Source organism: Ammodytes marinus (genome assembly GCF_949987685.1).
Source record: "Ammodytes marinus genome assembly, chromosome: 3".
Classification (NCBI taxonomy): domain Eukaryota; kingdom Metazoa; phylum Chordata; class Actinopteri; order Uranoscopiformes; family Ammodytidae; genus Ammodytes; species Ammodytes marinus.
The window spans coordinates 9202353-9219544 of record NC_137232.1 but is presented as its reverse complement, the minus strand read 5'-3'; the positions used below and the strand labels follow the sequence as shown (position 1 = coordinate 9219544).

Sequence of the window (17192 nt, the reverse complement as noted above, 5' to 3'; positions counted from 1 at the left end):
CAACCAGCAATGCGACAGATAGCTATAGCCCAAAAGCAAGAGGCCAGTTTAAAGGACAATGTTTTGAAGAAACAAATAAGTAAAAATATGTCTCAATTGTATGACTGCCTACTGCAAGCTAATGCTTATGATCAGCTATGTAGAATAGTTTAAAAATGTAGTTCCAAATTGTGGATCGCAATTTGTGCAGACTCTATATTGTAAAGCTAAGAGAATATTGGTGGGAAAAATGATTGATTTACCAAACTTTACCAAAACATAGATGAAAGTCATTCCCGAGCCAGTTTTTCACATAAAATATGGTAAAATATAGATGCATATTGTACTTGAATATACACATGTTTACACAAAAATGATATACTAAGCGCAGCAGGTTTAACATGTTTAGATAACATGTCTTTGTTTTGCAAGTCTGACTGTTAGTGGTTGGTTTTGTAACCAGCGCAGAGAAAAACTTTGTGTCACCATTAACAATGTGTTTACAATACACATTTGGTACTGTTGGAAATGTGCTCGATTACATTTAAATAGCTCCAATTTTCTCTTTTTGTTATTTATACTCCTGTTTTTGCTTGCGGTGTCTTCTGCAATCGCCCCAGTTTCCCTACAGGAATCATTAAAGTTTCATTTCAGTGTGCTTCCATTTCTCGCTCCCTCTCTCTAACATCCCATACTGTGTAAATGCTCAAGAACAAACGCCCACTCAGCCCCATCCCTTTAAAAATGGCCTGATAGGATTGTCCCAAACCCAGCAGGTGGGAAACGCAGACGTCCAATCTCCGGGCCCTGTCTAATTACTGGCTGAGGCTGAAGATTCCTCTCTTTACAACACACTGACATGTGCTGTCAAGACGCGTCCCTCTCCACTCTGTTGCGGCCCTCAACTCTGCAACTATGTCATCCATGCAAGAGGTTTTGGTGCCAACAAATAGTGCATGTGGTGACATTTAACATCAATGGATACAGTTGTCAGAAGAAGAGAGCGCTCTTTCTCACCGTATGAGTGTGTGTGTGTGTGTGTGTGTGTGTGTGTGTGTGTGTGTGTGTGTGTGTGTGTGTGTGTGTGTGTGTGTGTGTGTGTGTGTGTGTGTGTGTGTGTGTGTGAATGGGTTCAGGCTGGAAACATGCAACAAAAAGTGACACAGCTAGGGAATGATGACTCTGTTTCTCTGTGATCTTTGCCAAGTTAAAACAATGAGTCTCTTTCAGGCTCTCGTTCCCTTTCTCCCTCTTTAGCCCACCCCAACCTTCCCAAAACACACACACACGGACACACACAGACAGCAACACACACACACACACACACACACACACACACACACACACACACACACACACACACACTCACTCACCTGCAACACCTGGTGGGTCTGCCGTCCGTACTCTGGCATGTTCCTGTTCAGACGGTCCATGTCCACGTCTGCCTGCGACACATTAAGATCCTAAGGGAGGAAATGAGAACATGGATATCAGCCACGCCATGTGTAACAAAAACCTGCTACGGATGACCTCATCTCACTGCATGACAAACAGCGGCTAGTTAGTTTCCAGTACTTACACTGTTACACTTTTCTGATGTCTATATTTATACACGTTACATAACTATAATATACTCAAGTTATTTCCATTACTAACATTGTGTACATAATGAAGAAATATGTACATACTTATTTACTTCTTATTGATTTATTATTTAGATTGTATTGTTGGCTATAACTCGGGCACTAAGCACATATTCTTTACACTTGTTTTTTTCTACGTGTGTTTCTATTCTTAATTGTAGCAACTGTAAAAGTATTTCCTATTCTGATTCAGATTCTCATTACAGTATCAAAATCTGGAGTGTTTTGTTTTTGCGTTCTGACACATCTGAATGACGCGATAAAGTTTTTAAAAATGTCCCAAACTCAAACTTTTTTCAATAATCATTTCAGAGAATGCAATCACATTTAGTGGGATTCCCCCTCTTCCCACTCTCTCTGCCGTGCACACTGATGTGTCAAGGTGTGATTAATGCCGTTAACACAGACACACGGAACAGATGGTAGACAGCATTTAGCACAACACGCTCTGAGGAAGTGACACACACACACACACACACACACACTTAAATCTCTTGGTAGTTGACGCATTCACTGGAAATCAGCCACCTTGGTTGGCTGCTCTCTTGTCTCTCATTCTCTATGAAAACACACAAACACACACACACACACACACACACACACTCTCTCTCTCTCTCTCTCTCTCTCTCTCAAACACACACACACACACACACACACACACACACACACACACACACACTATCTCTCACACACACAGACACACTCTCTCTCTCTCACACATACACAGTGTGCACAAATTCCTCACTTCTTACGTGGTCATTTTTGGGTATTCTTCCATCAAGGCAGCACCGAACAAACAGCTATAAATATATGTCATCATGTCTATATTGGTACGTGCGGTAAGTGGCCAGATACGTGTGAGAGAAAACACTTCTGAAGTCATTCTATCAGATTTGAGAAGTGTACATATGGCTGTGAGGAATAACAGAAAAACCACATGGAAAGGTTAGAAAACACACTGTTATAGCAGGGAATCTGAGTATATACCCGGAGTCATTTGCATGCCTAACAATGTTGTGCAGCAGGGATGGGGGAATAAGGTTCTAGCCTCAGGATAACAAAACACCGCTGCAATATCCTCATATTATTTGCTCTCCTGCATGGCAGATGCTTTGAAAATAGTTTTCGGCATAGTGAGCCTGGGGAAAACCTCAAATAGTAATTCACTAAACAGCCAGAAAATAAAAATAAATGTTGAGAATCACACTTTGGTGCAATAAGTAACTCTGTCATTTATAGAAACTGCTCCCCCCCCCCCCCACCCTGCTGTCTATATACATATGATCATTACCTTTCTCCAGTTGTCCAGAAAATGCATAGCCTCCATGGCAAATGCTGTATAGCAGCTCCAGGCTTAAACCGACCCAATCCTATCAATGTAGCCAGCTCGATTGACCAGGACACCTGTACGACTGCAGATTAAATCCAGCACTACAGTGTTTTCAAATGAATCGCTTCTTTCCAAGTGAAATTGTCCTCTTTGTCCTGATCTCTGTCCCTTTGTCTTAAGCTACCGGTGCAGGATCCTATCCACCACAAACTCCCCATTCAGGAGGTGGACCTGTTGCTGCTTGCTCCTCTAAACTAAGACCTACATTCCTGACTGGCAGCCCCAAAGTCCCAGATAACAGAGAGACATATGTGCATGCGCCTGTGTGTGTGTGTGTGTGTGTGTGTGTGTGTGTGTGTGTGTGTGTGTGTGTGTGTGTGTGTGTGTGTGTGTGTGTGTGTGTGTGTGTGTGTGTGTGTGTGTGTGTGTGTGTGTGTGTGTGCTGTGATCAAAAGCTAGTAGAAGAAGAAGAAAAGAGGAAGGGAGTAAGAGGGAGTGATGAGTGAAATGGTTTTGGTAACATAAAGGACAGAATTCAAATGGAGAGCATGTTGAATGAGGAAGGAGGAGAAGTCTAAATACGCACCCTGGTGTGCAACAACAATGATCGCTGACTGAACAAGCCACTATGAATAACCTGCAACATGTCTTCTATGCCCATTTGTTGATTTTTTTAGTATAGGCGCTTGCTGATGCATCACATCATTAATCATACAATTGTATACAATAAAGTAATGTATCTGCAAAACAATGGAGCTCTATGGTACAGAGGAACAATATAGGCTATATTGGGCTTTTGCATGTTGGATACTTTCTTTGTTGGTTTGGGTCTTTTCATGGGACAATGCGAAACATAATAGAATCTCACCAGACTGTCACAATGACCTAATAAGAACAACTAAAATCTGTGAGTAGTATTAGCCTATAACCTGTAACATGTTAGCTAAATGAGCTAACATCAAGGACCTGAGACCCCGTTTCCACTTGGCATTAACATCTGACTTTTGTAATCGGATCACATGAATAAAGCTCTAACTACAGGTGAAAACACTCTCAAGACGCATTGAGATCGGATCACAAAAACCACATTCGGAGGTGGTTTACGTCCGTTGTGACCGTTGTGTCCGCATTCATTTGGTAGTGGGAACACCAATGTGGTTTTTATCCACATTAGGGACCTCCTACTCAACTGCCGCCCCCTGCCTGAGCGGAAATGTTGAAAATGCAGCTTTTATAGAAGCCTCATGAACGTTAGTTGCACCCGCCAGTATTGCAAATGACAAGCTTTCTGTCCTCTGTTTTCATTTCACTGCGTAAATCTGAAAACACGGAAATCGCTGCTATTGACTGGAGAGCTGCAAGGCAACGACTTCCTGTTCTTATCTGCTTAAGAATAAAAGTCAACTCGCGTTTGGAATCGGATCACAAGTAGACAAAGAAGTCACATTTGAAAATACAAGTGGGAACACACGGACTGAGAGCTGTCCACTTGTAACCAGTTTCAAAAAAGCAGATGTTAATCCCAGGTGGAAACAGGGTCAAAGACACATTGATACACATTGATAAAAACGTGACATGGCGGCCTCATCGCCCTGCTCCAAAAGGTTCATTCTCAAGGTAATAACATTAACAACTTCTTTCAAGCAATTATACACTAATTAAAGCATAGGCTACTTATGGACATTATATTCCAGTTCTACCAGCTCTGTTCTGAAAAAAAAACACCAATAAATTCTACACACTGTACCTTTAACCTTGCTGACCTTCTGACCTCAAACTAGCCACATTAGCCATCTGAGTAAGCTAGTTAGCTAGCCGGCGGATTCTGAAAGTTTTTAAAAATACTAAAGTGAGGAAAGCCTCATTCATGTTTCACTTTTTATGTTTTGAAAAGAGTTCCTTCTTTGCTGTTGCATTTCATTTTCTGAACTCCAATACTGTATCTTCCTGTGACTATGGGTGCTGGTTCCCACCACATCAAAGCCTTTTGAAGTCAAACTGTGGGGAGGACAGCAACAGCTTTCCTTTCTCTCAGATCCACAAACTCTCACCGGACACATAAAGAAGTCTCAATCCCTCCATTTCTTTCTCTCTCTCTCTCTCTCCCTCTCATGCCAGGGCAGAAAGGCGGCCATTGTTTTCCATTGGGCAGCCAAGCATCTCTCCTCACACATGAGGGAACCTGTGTTGTTTTTTTATTATGGGATTATGAATGGAAAAATGTAGAGGCACGGAGCAAAACTAGACAAGACCCGACAGCTATAGATAATAAGAATGTAGATGGAATGAATAATGTCAAGGATAGAAAGAGAAATTAAAGGTGAAATTACACTTTGACGTCGATCACTTTTTTGAGGGAATTAAGCTACAGTCATATGAAAAAGTTTGGGAACCCCTCTCAGCCGGCATTATAATTGACTCTGCTTTCACAAAAAAAATATAAAAGTGGTGTGTCTTTAATTTACAAGGAACAGCTAAGTACTGGGATGTTTTCCAAACAAAGATTTTTTGAAAAGCAGTATTTGGTTGTATGAAATAAAATAAAATGTGAAAAACTGGCTGTGCAAAAATATAGGAACCCTTGTGCTTTTGTTGATTTTAATGCCTGTAACAGCATGTAAAACTGATGACTTTAAACACAAAGTTGGTTGGATTATGTTGTTAAGCCTTGAACCTCATAGAAATGTCTGTTTAATCATGAGAACATTTATTTTAGGTGCCTAAATGCAAGTTGCACTTCTCTTTGACTCTCTGCTGAAGTGAGACAGAATGGGATCATCAAAACAGCTCCCAAAAGATCTGAAAAACAAAGATTGTTCATTGTCATGGTTTAGGGGAAGGCTACAAGAAGCTTTCCCAAAGGTTTCAATTGTCAATTTCGACTGTAGGGAACGTTGTCAGGAAATGGAAGGACACAGGCATAGTGGCAGTTAAACCCAGGCATGGCAGACCAAGAAAAAAACAGGAGTGGCATAGGTGGAGGATTGTGAGAATGGTTGCACACAACCCACAGATCACCTCCAAAGACCTGCATGAACATCTGGCTGCAGATTGTGTATCTGTACATCGTTCAACAATTCAGCGCAATTTGCACCAAAACATCTGCTTTTTATAAAGACCAAATAACTTAATTTTTGTCTCATCAGTCCAAAGCATTTTCTTCCAATATGAAGCTGGCTTGTCTAAATGAGCTTTTGCATACTCCATGCAACTGTACCTGTGGCGTGGGCGCAGAAAGGGCTTCCTTCTCATCACCCGGCCATATAGATGTTTTGGTGCAAATTGCACTGAATTGTAGAACCATGTACAGATACACAACCTGCAGCCAGATGTTCTTGCAGGTCTTTGGAGGTGATCTTTGGGTTGTGTGCAACCATTCTCACAATCCGCCACATATGCCGCTCTTGTACTTTTCTTGGTCTGCTAGACCTGGGTTTAACTGCAACTGTGCCTGTGTCCTTCCATTCCCTGACAACGTTCCTTACAGTAGAAATTGACAATTGAAACCTTTGGGAAAGCTTCTTGTAGCCTTCCCCTAAACCATGACAATGAATAATCTTTGTTTTTAAGATCTTTTGGTAGCTGTTTTGATGATCGCATTCTGTCTCACTTCTGCAGAGAGTCAAAGAGAAGTGGAACTTGCATTTGGGCACCTAAAATACATGTTCTCATGATTAAACAGACATTTATATGAGGTTCAAGGCTTAACAACATAATCCAACCAATGTTGTGTTTAAAGTCCTCAGTTTTACATGCTGTTACATGCATTAAAATCAGCAAGACCACAGGGGTTCCCATATTTTTGCACAGCCAGTTTTTCACATTTTATTTAATTTCATAAAACTAAATACTGCTTTTCAAAAAATCTTAGTTTGGAAAACATCCCAGTACTTAACTGTTCCTGGTAAATTAAAGACATACCACTTTTATCTTTTTTGTGTGAAAGCAGAGTCAATTATAATGCCGGCTGAGAGGGGTTCCCAAACTTTTTCATATGACTGTATAAAAACAAGTCATATGTAGGGTATATCTTCATAGACAAACATGACTCATCTCACCAACACAACCCACTTTGTTTATCTATTAACTCTAAAGCAGTGGAGTGAGAATAATTCAACCGGGTTATCTCCAAGTGGTAAAGTTTTTTTTGTAATGTGGCTAGATTACGAAATATCTATTATGCAAAATAAGCATTTTGTCTAGATGGTGGTGGTGCTAGAAGGTCAAAAGGTCAACGCATCCCCAAAATGAAAAACATATCTCCTCTGGGGAGCATGAATATTCAAAGCAAATCTAACCTAATCTTTTTTATTTTTAACCTTAACCTTAATCATCAAGTCCAGTGGTTGAAAAGATATCTTCCCCAAGACCAATGTAAATGTTGGATGGTCAGAGCAACCACCAATTGACAGCGTGCCAGACTATTCGGCGAAGTGTGTGTGTTTGTGTGTGTGTGTGTGTGTGTGTGTGTGTGTGTGTGTGTGTGTGTGTGTGTGTGTGTGTGTGTGTGTGTGTGTGTGTATGTGTGTGTGTAGAAGAGGTTTGCCGTGCTGTCCAGCGGCAGCCTCTGGGACAACACGCTGGTGATTTGGAAAGGCTTAGGAAAAGAGTGTGTGTGTGGGATAATCAGGAGCGTGAAAAGAACGGATCATTTCATACCGATCAGAGGAGATTGTGCAACTACCATCCCTTTCATGTCTAATACATTATATATAGGCCTGCATATGGCTCAGAGAAGGCGCAGTCTTCATTCGGTATAGTCCCAATCATATAGCTGTTGTATTTCTATTCCATTTTTCCAATCATTGAACAATATGTTTCATCTTTTCCTCTAACCGGACATAGTGTACAGCATATAGTCCTTTTGGAAATTGTTTTAATAAATCAAATGCACTAACTTACTTTCTACATCAGCGCTTGGTAGCATTAAGGGTTCCCAGGGCCCATACCCTCTATCCCTGAAAGGTCAGGGGTCACTGTTTGAAGTTAAGGAACAAAGTCATGTGTTCTAGTTGTTTGACCTGAGAATAGATGCAGTCTGTAGCCACGGGCAAGGCACTCTGTCAATGAACGGAAAAATGTTTGAGACTTGACAACAGCTATAAGGATGTAGGCCTACTTCAGATGAATGGAGGAAGGAGGCGTCAAAAGGCTGTTCAGGTGCGTCAAATAACTCCCTCGCAAACACACCTGGCTGCTTTATGGAGGTCTGTGTGTGCAAATAATAGCAGAGCACACAACACCACTTGTAGAGAAAGAGAAACCTTAAATATCTTTCTAGTCTTGATCCCTTATAAAGCCCTGGTCCAAAATCACTGCAGCCCATAACACACAGGTGACATATAACATTCAATGCTGAATCACTTATAGGCAATGTCTGTGTTGATCAATTAAAAACAATTATGAGGTGTAAATTTGGCAGTTGGAGATGCATAGTTTGTGTTTTAACAATATTTTACTTGTGTGTTATTGATACTGGAAGTTCGAATCTGTCTAGATCTTTCCAGCTTTACCGCAATCATTAACTGTCAAGTTTAATTTTGACATTGTATTTTGTCCCTTTCTTGTCATTTTGACTTTAATCAACTTTATTAAGTGTATAATGAAACAAACTCCCTCCTCTCCTACTCTGACCTGTCATGGACAGACATGCACGTATGTTAACATTAAAGGTACAGTCAGCAATTCTGGAGAACGCTTGTTATGTGACACAGGATTTTTTCGCGGCACACACAGAGCACGTACAATACAGGTAGCAGATTGTAAGGAGATATTCACTGATGTTGACAAAAGGCCATTTTGAAGACAAACATACTGCAGAATAGCTAACTCAACCTTTATTTCTTGCTTCTATTCGTGTGTCTAAGTAAGTCAACACAGTGTGACAGCGAAAAACACCAGGAACCTGAAACCTAAGCCGCTCAATAGAATTCAGGCATCATTAATTATTGACCCTGTTACGGACACTACATTACACAGCTGAGAGAGAGAGGGATGATAGCAGGATGATGGAGGGGGGGTATTAAGACAGACAGCAGGCAGTGGGAGAGCTGATATATACCTTCTGTCTTGCTTCTATCTACTCCAGACAGCTGCTGCAGCCACCACCACCAAACTGCTCTACTCTCCAGGTGTTCTGATAATGAAGCCCGTTGGATAATCCTCCCTCTGCAGACACATCTTTCTCTCTCTATCCCTTGCACATTTCTCTGTCTGTCTCTCTGTTTATCTCACTACATTAGTCTCTCTCTCTCTCTCTTCATAAGTCTTCCATTCTCTTATCAATGTCATGGCCTCTATCTGCATTCTCTCAAACCTCTTGCCTTTCTTTTTTTTCACACTCAAGGACAAAACAGAGAAATACTTGCTATACGTGGTTATTTTTGAATGGCGCATCTCAAGCTACATTTCAGGTGTGATGTAGAATCAGTGTTCCTCTAGTAGTCATCATCATCTGCGAATGACGGATCTTCGAAGATTGATGCTGGTCAGTTTCGGGTTAGCTCTCTGCAGTCCGTACACTGCAGTCTAGGGTGCTTTGGTGTTACTTTGTTTTGCTGTGATGGAGGCGGCCAGATCCAAATGACACATTCTGTTTTTAGACACAAGCCACAGAAATGCAGTAAATCTACGCCATGGGAAAAAGGGCGGATTCACCATAGTCTCCATTTCAGGCAAACACTACATACCTCACACACGATGTGTATAAAACTTGTGTTTTAAAACGGCTCTATAACAGATGTAAGATTCTCTGAGATAAGTGCTTCTTTCAGCTGAATATACATGACTCAGCTGAGTGTTGTGAACTAAAGTAACCAGATGAAGTAATGGATTTAGACGCAACATCAGAGGAACAATGGCAAGATAGTTAAAAAAATCTGGAAAAACCACAACATCAATTAAAGAAGTCTGGAACACAGAGCCAGGCAGACATACTGTACAGCTCTGAGCTGAAAGTGGATTTATGTCTTTGAGGAGGTGGCACAACAAATATGTATGAAAACCACAAGCTGACAACACCCAGCAGGCAGACTTCATCCGCTAGAAAAGTACGCACAACCCTCAGGGTTTGTTCATAACGTGAACCTAACGTCAAAGTGGGTCTTTAGTTGACCATTGATTCATCTTGCTTGACCGGAGGACAGACCCCTCATTCTTAGCATTAGTCTTGGAATTTCTTGATTTCATGGAATGTTTCAGGTGCACCCAGACAGGGGATGTCAGGGAATATAAAATATACATCTTATTCAAAGGAAAACCAGGAAAGGACTTTAGAAGTCTTCCAGAATCCAATAGGAACCCTGCAGCACAACAACTTTTTGGTGGGAGACACAGGAGGAAGTCCATCTATGGGAGTTTGCGGAGGACTAATCATGTCCTTCAACCCCATAATATATAGCGGGCTGCATAGGCATCAATGTATTCTCTGCTCCGGTTGTGGCATTCAGACCTAAACATAGCATTTACAAGAGTTATGGGCTGATCCTGAATAGCTCTGGTTAGTGGCGGTCTCAGTTGTGGCGTCAAGGCTTTGAGAAACATATGCCACAATAACAACAGCAACAGCTTTTTCCTTTATGAGATTCAACATCTCATCTTGATACACATCCATCAAATAAGGTTCAAGAAACGTGTAATTGAAGAATTGAGAAATATAAGGTATATCAGGGCTGTACGCTTATTTTTTAAAGTGGTAGCACTGGTGCTAGCAAGCAAAAAAATTCAGTAGCACAAAAATAAATTTGGTAGCACACAAAGTATGATCGAAAACTTGCATGACCCTAACCCTTGCATTTAGCTCTAATTACCTTTGAGCATGTCATCTTGGTTTTATTTGAGATTCTCAATGAATATGATATCCTAGTGTGCAGTAATAATTGTAGAAAAATTAATAGGGATGCACTGATTGCAATTTAGACAAAAGAGTCTAACCTGCCAATGGCAATTTTTTTGCTGATTCAGAATTATTTCCCCCTCATAGAACTATAAAAATAACGTCTATACCTATATATTTTTATAAACATATCATTATTATATTAGGCTAATAATAACAAACATTTTTAGAACATTTCATTCTTTTAATGAAAACCATACTTTAAAACATTGAACATATAGCCTATTAAATAAATTAGTAAACATAGTTATACAATTTAGGCCAAGTTAAATAGGTTGTGTCAATCTTTGTTTAAATCATAGATAGTTACTGCTGTTGACTGCTTTCTTTATAGGTCCATGGTTGACTTCAGGGCTGTGAAGCGCTAACTTCCTGTTCTTACCTGCTTCAAAATAAGAGTCAACTCGCATTTGGCTAGTAACCGACTTTTATTGTGAAGGCGCACAGGAAATGTTCTGTTTGCACACGCACTAACTTGACTGCGTTAATGTAAAGAGAGCCGTCTCCTTCCTGTTTTTAACCGTTGGTGAAGTTAGACGCTATAATCGCAGCACAAGCACAGATCCCGAGCACACATCTTTCACCAGCCAAAGTGGAGGGTAGACTTAATAACTTACTCGCCTAAGACTACATTCACCCGCATTTGGAGAGTGTTAATGTAGAGCCCTCTAAGCAGTATTGTGCATAGCTCCTCTGTGTCTCAAACAGACAGCATCTGCTCATTAGCACTGGTGCGACTGGACTTGTATTCATCATCGCACGTGATCAATTTCAGTAGCAAATGCGATCAAAACTGTCGCACTGTACAGCCCTGTATATACTGTACAACCACAATATGTCTACTATCTAAGAAGACAATAATGAGTAAATAGGCAATTTACAGCTCATATCTCGGATCCATATCAGAATGAATGAAAGCAGGGTCAAATGATCAAGATTGGTTTCAGACTATTTACTCTATAGGGAAGACAAAAACCTGACAAGAATACATTTGCTTTTTTGCAATAATGTACATAACAAAGTGATATAGAAATACATCACAAATGCTATGTTCTCAGGCACTTGGCTAGACTCAAAGACAGACGGAGAGAAAGAGTTCCGGCCAAACAAGAGGAAGTGTGCGACAGATATGGGAAGAAGATGACATAGAGAGGGGCTTCATCCAGCACTCTCAGTATCACTATATGTAGACTTCCTGTACAGCCAGCTGAGCCAGGGACCGTTTCCTGTTAGTGACAGATGCCAAGGTTAGGGGTTGCCTCTGCTGTGGGAAAGGACTGGCCTCAACCATATAAACACTACTGATGTACTATGTCATTATCACATCTGCTCAGACATCTACATTTTACTAGTTGAGTTCTGATTACAGCAAATTGTGGCACTGGTACTTAAGAGAAAATGATAGACACAAATGACCTCTAGCTGATGGCCTTCTTTTTATCTTCACAAAACTGTTATTTGAAACAACCTGATTCTGGTGTTATTTTTATATATTTATTGTTCTCGTGAGATGTGTCTGTCTACGTACATGATAAACTAACTGACGTTCTTTCAATATCTAAAACACATCTATTTTAAATCAGGAGATTGATACCACTCTCAATTTTGTCTGTTAAACATTAAGTGACCGCCAGAAGCTAGTTAGCTCAGCTTGTCATATTTTCCTGTTTCTGATGCTGACCTTAGCTAACAGTTCAATGTTGGCTGGCTCATCGTGATAGTTTTCGGTCCACAGTTTGAAGCTTTAACACATGTAGCAGCTGAAGAGCTAAACATTTTTCACTCGAAGACTTTCACTAAAGTCAGGTCATTCAAATGTATTGGTTTGAACAACAAATCACGTTTTGTTCTGAATGATTTCCTCAAAGCAGCAGGCTATAACATTGTTCCACAGATAATACTATCAGCCTTACCACCGCACATTAAAATGCAGATCTATGCACAGCGAGATAGTGGCGTATCCCTCGTAGCCTGATGGCATGAGTAAACACAGATTCATTGTCTTGGCATGAAACGCCAAGTATTGGAGAGACGCCATCATCAGCCGGCAGCTAAACACACCATCTGCCCCAAAGTGGTATACAAACACACACACACACACACACACACACACACACACACACACACACACACACACACACACACACACACACAAACAAACATACTGTACACACCAGGGTGGCAGGAGATGAGAGGTTACGAAAATGTGGTTGAACCCAAGAAAGAATGGAACAAAATTGGTGGAGACGTTTAATAAATATAGGCTAACTCTCACCTTTCTCAATGAATACTATTGATAGGTGTTTTTTACTGTCTAACAGTGGAAGTGTGTGGTTGTACTGGGCTGTAAAATAGCATGATCCTCAACTGACTTTCCACAGATTACGTAGGACAGGTTAAAACATAAATAGTGAGGGACAACAGAGCAAATGACACGGCATGAACAGCTGGCTGACTCTATGTTGTTGTGTGTTTGTAATTATCAAAGCTGTGAGGGATGTGTGAAACTGCAGCGTAGCACTTCTGAGGTTCAGGGAGCCTGTCATTATCGCATTAAGGTCTCTAGTGACAGACAGTGAAAATGATACCTTTAATGTCTCCATTAAAGAATACTTGTTGTCAGTGTTCATAACCACTGATCCAACACAGCAGAATGGTAACTGTGACTAAAAGACTTGGAGCTGGAGTCAGTGGTGGCAGGCTGAGGTGACTCAATGTTTCTCTGGCTGCCTATTCACTCAAGAATAAGAGTGGAAACAGCTGTAAAATGTAATTTTGTACTTTTTGTTAAAAGGCCACCTCTGCTTGTAACGGTAAATTATTTAAAATTTGATTCATCACCACCTCCCCCCCACTCAATCAGGTCGGATTAGCTCACTATTTCCACATGCTGCACAAAGTCCATCGTTTGAGCAGCAAGCCTTTGTGGGCTTCTGTGAGGGAGCCACCTCCAAATATCTCAGGTAGACTTTTAAGTATTTCATATTTGAAACATGTCCACAGGAGTCCTTACCCCAAGAGAAGGAGTTCAAGTACCTCTGGGTCCTACCTAAATGGTAAATGGACTCCACTTATATAGCGCTTTTCCCTGGTTTTTCACAGACTCAAAGCGCTTTACATTGTTTCGTACACATTCACCCAATCACACACACATTCAAACACCGATAGCAGCAGCTACCACGCAGGGTGCAATCTAACTATCGGGAGCAATTTGGGGTTCAATGTCTTGCCCAGGGACACTTCGACATTTAGCGGGTAGGCGGGGGATTCAACCTCCGTCCCTGCACTCCAGAGGCGACCTCCCTACCCACTTCGCCACTGCCGCTCACCACCTAGGGAGGTGTTCCAGGCAAATCCATCACCCAGGACCAGCTGAAGAGATTATATCTCCAGACTGGCCTGGAAACGCCCCCCAGTCAGAGCATGACTGGTACAGTCATGTACCAGTCATGTACCAGTCAGAGCTGGTACATGTGGCCCAGGAAAGGGAAGTTTGGGTTCCCCTGCTAGAGCTGTTGTGCCTACAACACAACCCCGGATAAGCAGAAGAAGATTGATGGATGGATGGATGGATGGATGGATGGATGGATGGATGGATGGATGGATGGATGGATGGATGGATGGATGGATGGATGGATGATGGATGGAGATTTCCACAGATGTGTTCTTCCAGTTCCACTGTGTTCAAACAAATCTAACCTCCAGACTAAAGACCAACAACAATGGCAATTGGCTGCTGCGCCAGCAAACACTCAGAGCCAAGACTTACAATATGGTGATAAGAATGAAGAGGATGAAGAACATGACCATATCATATTTAAAAAGATCAGATTTATTGTGTAGACCTATTCATTATGAAGAGAGATAAGTCAAAGTATGAAATCCTTGCATTTATACCTCACTTAATACTAAAATGGGAGCTCCTGAATCTGACTGTGTTCCTGCAAATGACACCACAGTTGTCAAATTTAGGCCCAGCATTCAAGGTTGAATAGAAAGCAGTTCCTCTAACGGCCATTTGATTTTTCAACCAAGTTATGTCTGACTGAATGGAAGTGCAGCACACAGACCACCAGAACTTGCGTTGGCCCATTCAGAGAGTAATGAAGATCAAAACACCTTGAACACAGTATCGAGAGTAAATGTCATATGTGACTTTCACTTTGGGGCATGGGGGATTGAACATGGAAACCAATGGCTGGTGTTTGACTGACTGGGAATGTGGTATTCCAGTGGTATTCCATTTGCTCGATGGTTCCGTCCGTTGACTTTTGGCTCAGTGTTTCCAAAAGTCGTGGAGCTGGTCAGACATTCCATGCTCGGCGAGGACAAAGAAGCTCTTTCAACATCAGTAATCCTCAGGAGGAGGAGTGGGAGCACTGCTGGCCTGCTGCTGCTGCTGCTGCTGCTGCTGCTGCATACAGGACTACATGGACCCACACCAAGGTTCACTCACTCTGCATGAGCCAACACACCAGAGCAGGGGAGAGGAACATATGTGTGGGGGTCATAAGGTAGACCGATATGTTAGACCAATACTGGGATTTTTATCTGTATGTTTAATACATTATTTTGTTTGAAAAACATGTTTGTGACTAGTGAAAGTGGTCTTAGTTTATTTTAAGCTGCCTAAATGGTTTCTTTTGGCGATTTAGAGGCAGTGGATTAACCTTATGAATTGTTTTGGTTAAAGATTTATCAAAAAGTGACAGTACACTTAATCTCACATTTGTCACCACAACATGTAAAGATGTTTGACATATTGTAGACTAGATTTGAATGCCAAAATATATTATAGTATTAAACAGTAGATCACTACACTTATGTGTGTTATGACGATAAGCCAACAAAATATTCAAGGATGACAGTCAACATGCTTGAATATTTTGTTGTCATATACAGTACACATATTTTAATGAGATTGGCATTCGGTACATTTAATTAAGTATTAAGCTAAAAATGGAAAACTAACTTATTCATTAATTGTCAAGTATCTTTGAGTGGGAGACTCTTCCACAATCATGAACAGTATTCATGAGTGTCCTACAAACATGAAACTCCCCCTGTGAAACTCCAATGCTTGTTTGTGTGCATGGGAATCAGACAACTACTACAATATTGATCAATTCAGCAATAAATGTCACAAATGAATTCATATCATATCACACCTGACTTGAACAGCATTATAAAAAGCTAATATAGCCTCATGTCATGTATTATTAGTTCACCGGTAAGGCACTAGTATACCTGTGTGGAGAACAAACACGACAGCATGCGTATCTCCTCCTACCTCCATCCATACATGATATACAAAAAAAAACGCATCGACTATACAGTCACACTAAACGTCACTCACCGCACCACTCTCTCTCTCTCTCCTCTTAAGTTTGATGCTCTCCCGACCGTCTCACCACCATCTACTCATCCAAGAATGCACTTTACAATCCATCAAGGGTCCATTTTCTAATACTTCCCAAAACCCAAGCAGTTCATATCAGTCCTATGAGGGTAATGAGCGTTGGTGGTGGTCAACTTTGTTTCTCATGGAGTGAGGGTGGAAGAGGTGGGGACGGGGGAAGGAAGGGAAACTAAAGGGGAGGCTGCTGAAGGCAGCGTGGGATATCCCAGTGAGTCATAGTCAGATAGAAAGACTGATCCAAAGAACAGACGTGTTTCGCTCACAGGCCAAAACAGTGGAACAGCCCCTCTCTGTGTGTCTCTTTGTATTGTCCTGTCACTATAGCCCTGCCTGGTTACACCGTGAGGACATTGAGCAGCCCTCTGGAAACATATACTGCATGTAAGTTCCTTCACGGAGGTCAATCACTGGAAAACACGCATAATATCGCTTCTGAATAGAATACACACATTCTCTGTGTTCGCCAGCACTCTCTCTCTCTCTCTTTTTCTCTCTCTCTGTCATGTTTATAGGATGCATGATGTCACTTCACTTTCTACTGCTTTTTTCATAATTCTGTTTTACATAGAATTCTTTGTTTTATATATTTGATTGATTGTACAGCATTTGGTGTACTGTTGCTTTCACTTTATTTGCCCTTATAGGTTTTTGTTTGATTTAAAATAGTATATTCTATCAGAGATAGTATTCACAGTAATACATTGTTGAATGCCAGGTTTGCTATTTATATCCTATCTTTTCTAGGCTGTAGCGTATTAGGTGTTTTGCAAGGATCATTGGTTTAATGACACACCATAGTGAATCAGTGTTGCTCACAGATTTTTCCATCCAAACAGCCAAGCACAAAGAGCCTGTGTGAGTGTGTGTGTGTGTGTGTGTGTGTGTGTGTGTGTGAGAGTGTGTGTGTGTGTGTGTGTGTGTGTGTGT

General features: G+C 41.1%; 1 protein-coding gene across 6 annotated transcripts in view; it reads right to left on the bottom strand.

The window, feature by feature from the left end:
• The window catches only part of phldb1b (pleckstrin homology-like domain, family B, member 1b), a 108574-nt gene extending 92234 nt beyond the window's left edge, over positions 1–16340 (bottom strand). For 5 of the 6 annotated variants that reach the window (XM_080053879.1, XM_080053880.1, XM_080053883.1 and 2 more), the window contains exons 1-2: positions 2914–3163; positions 1353–1442 (exon numbers count right to left, since the gene is read on the bottom strand). In XM_080053879.1, the coding sequence (XP_079910005.1) occupies positions 1353–1442; positions 2914–2949 (126 nt within the window). In that variant the 5' untranslated portion in view covers positions 2950–3163. Of the gene's footprint in view, positions 1–1352; positions 1443–2913; positions 3164–16202 lie in introns of those variants that run through there. The other variant, XM_080053882.1, reaches the window with a different exon arrangement.
• Positions 16341–17192: the final 852 nt, after the last annotated feature.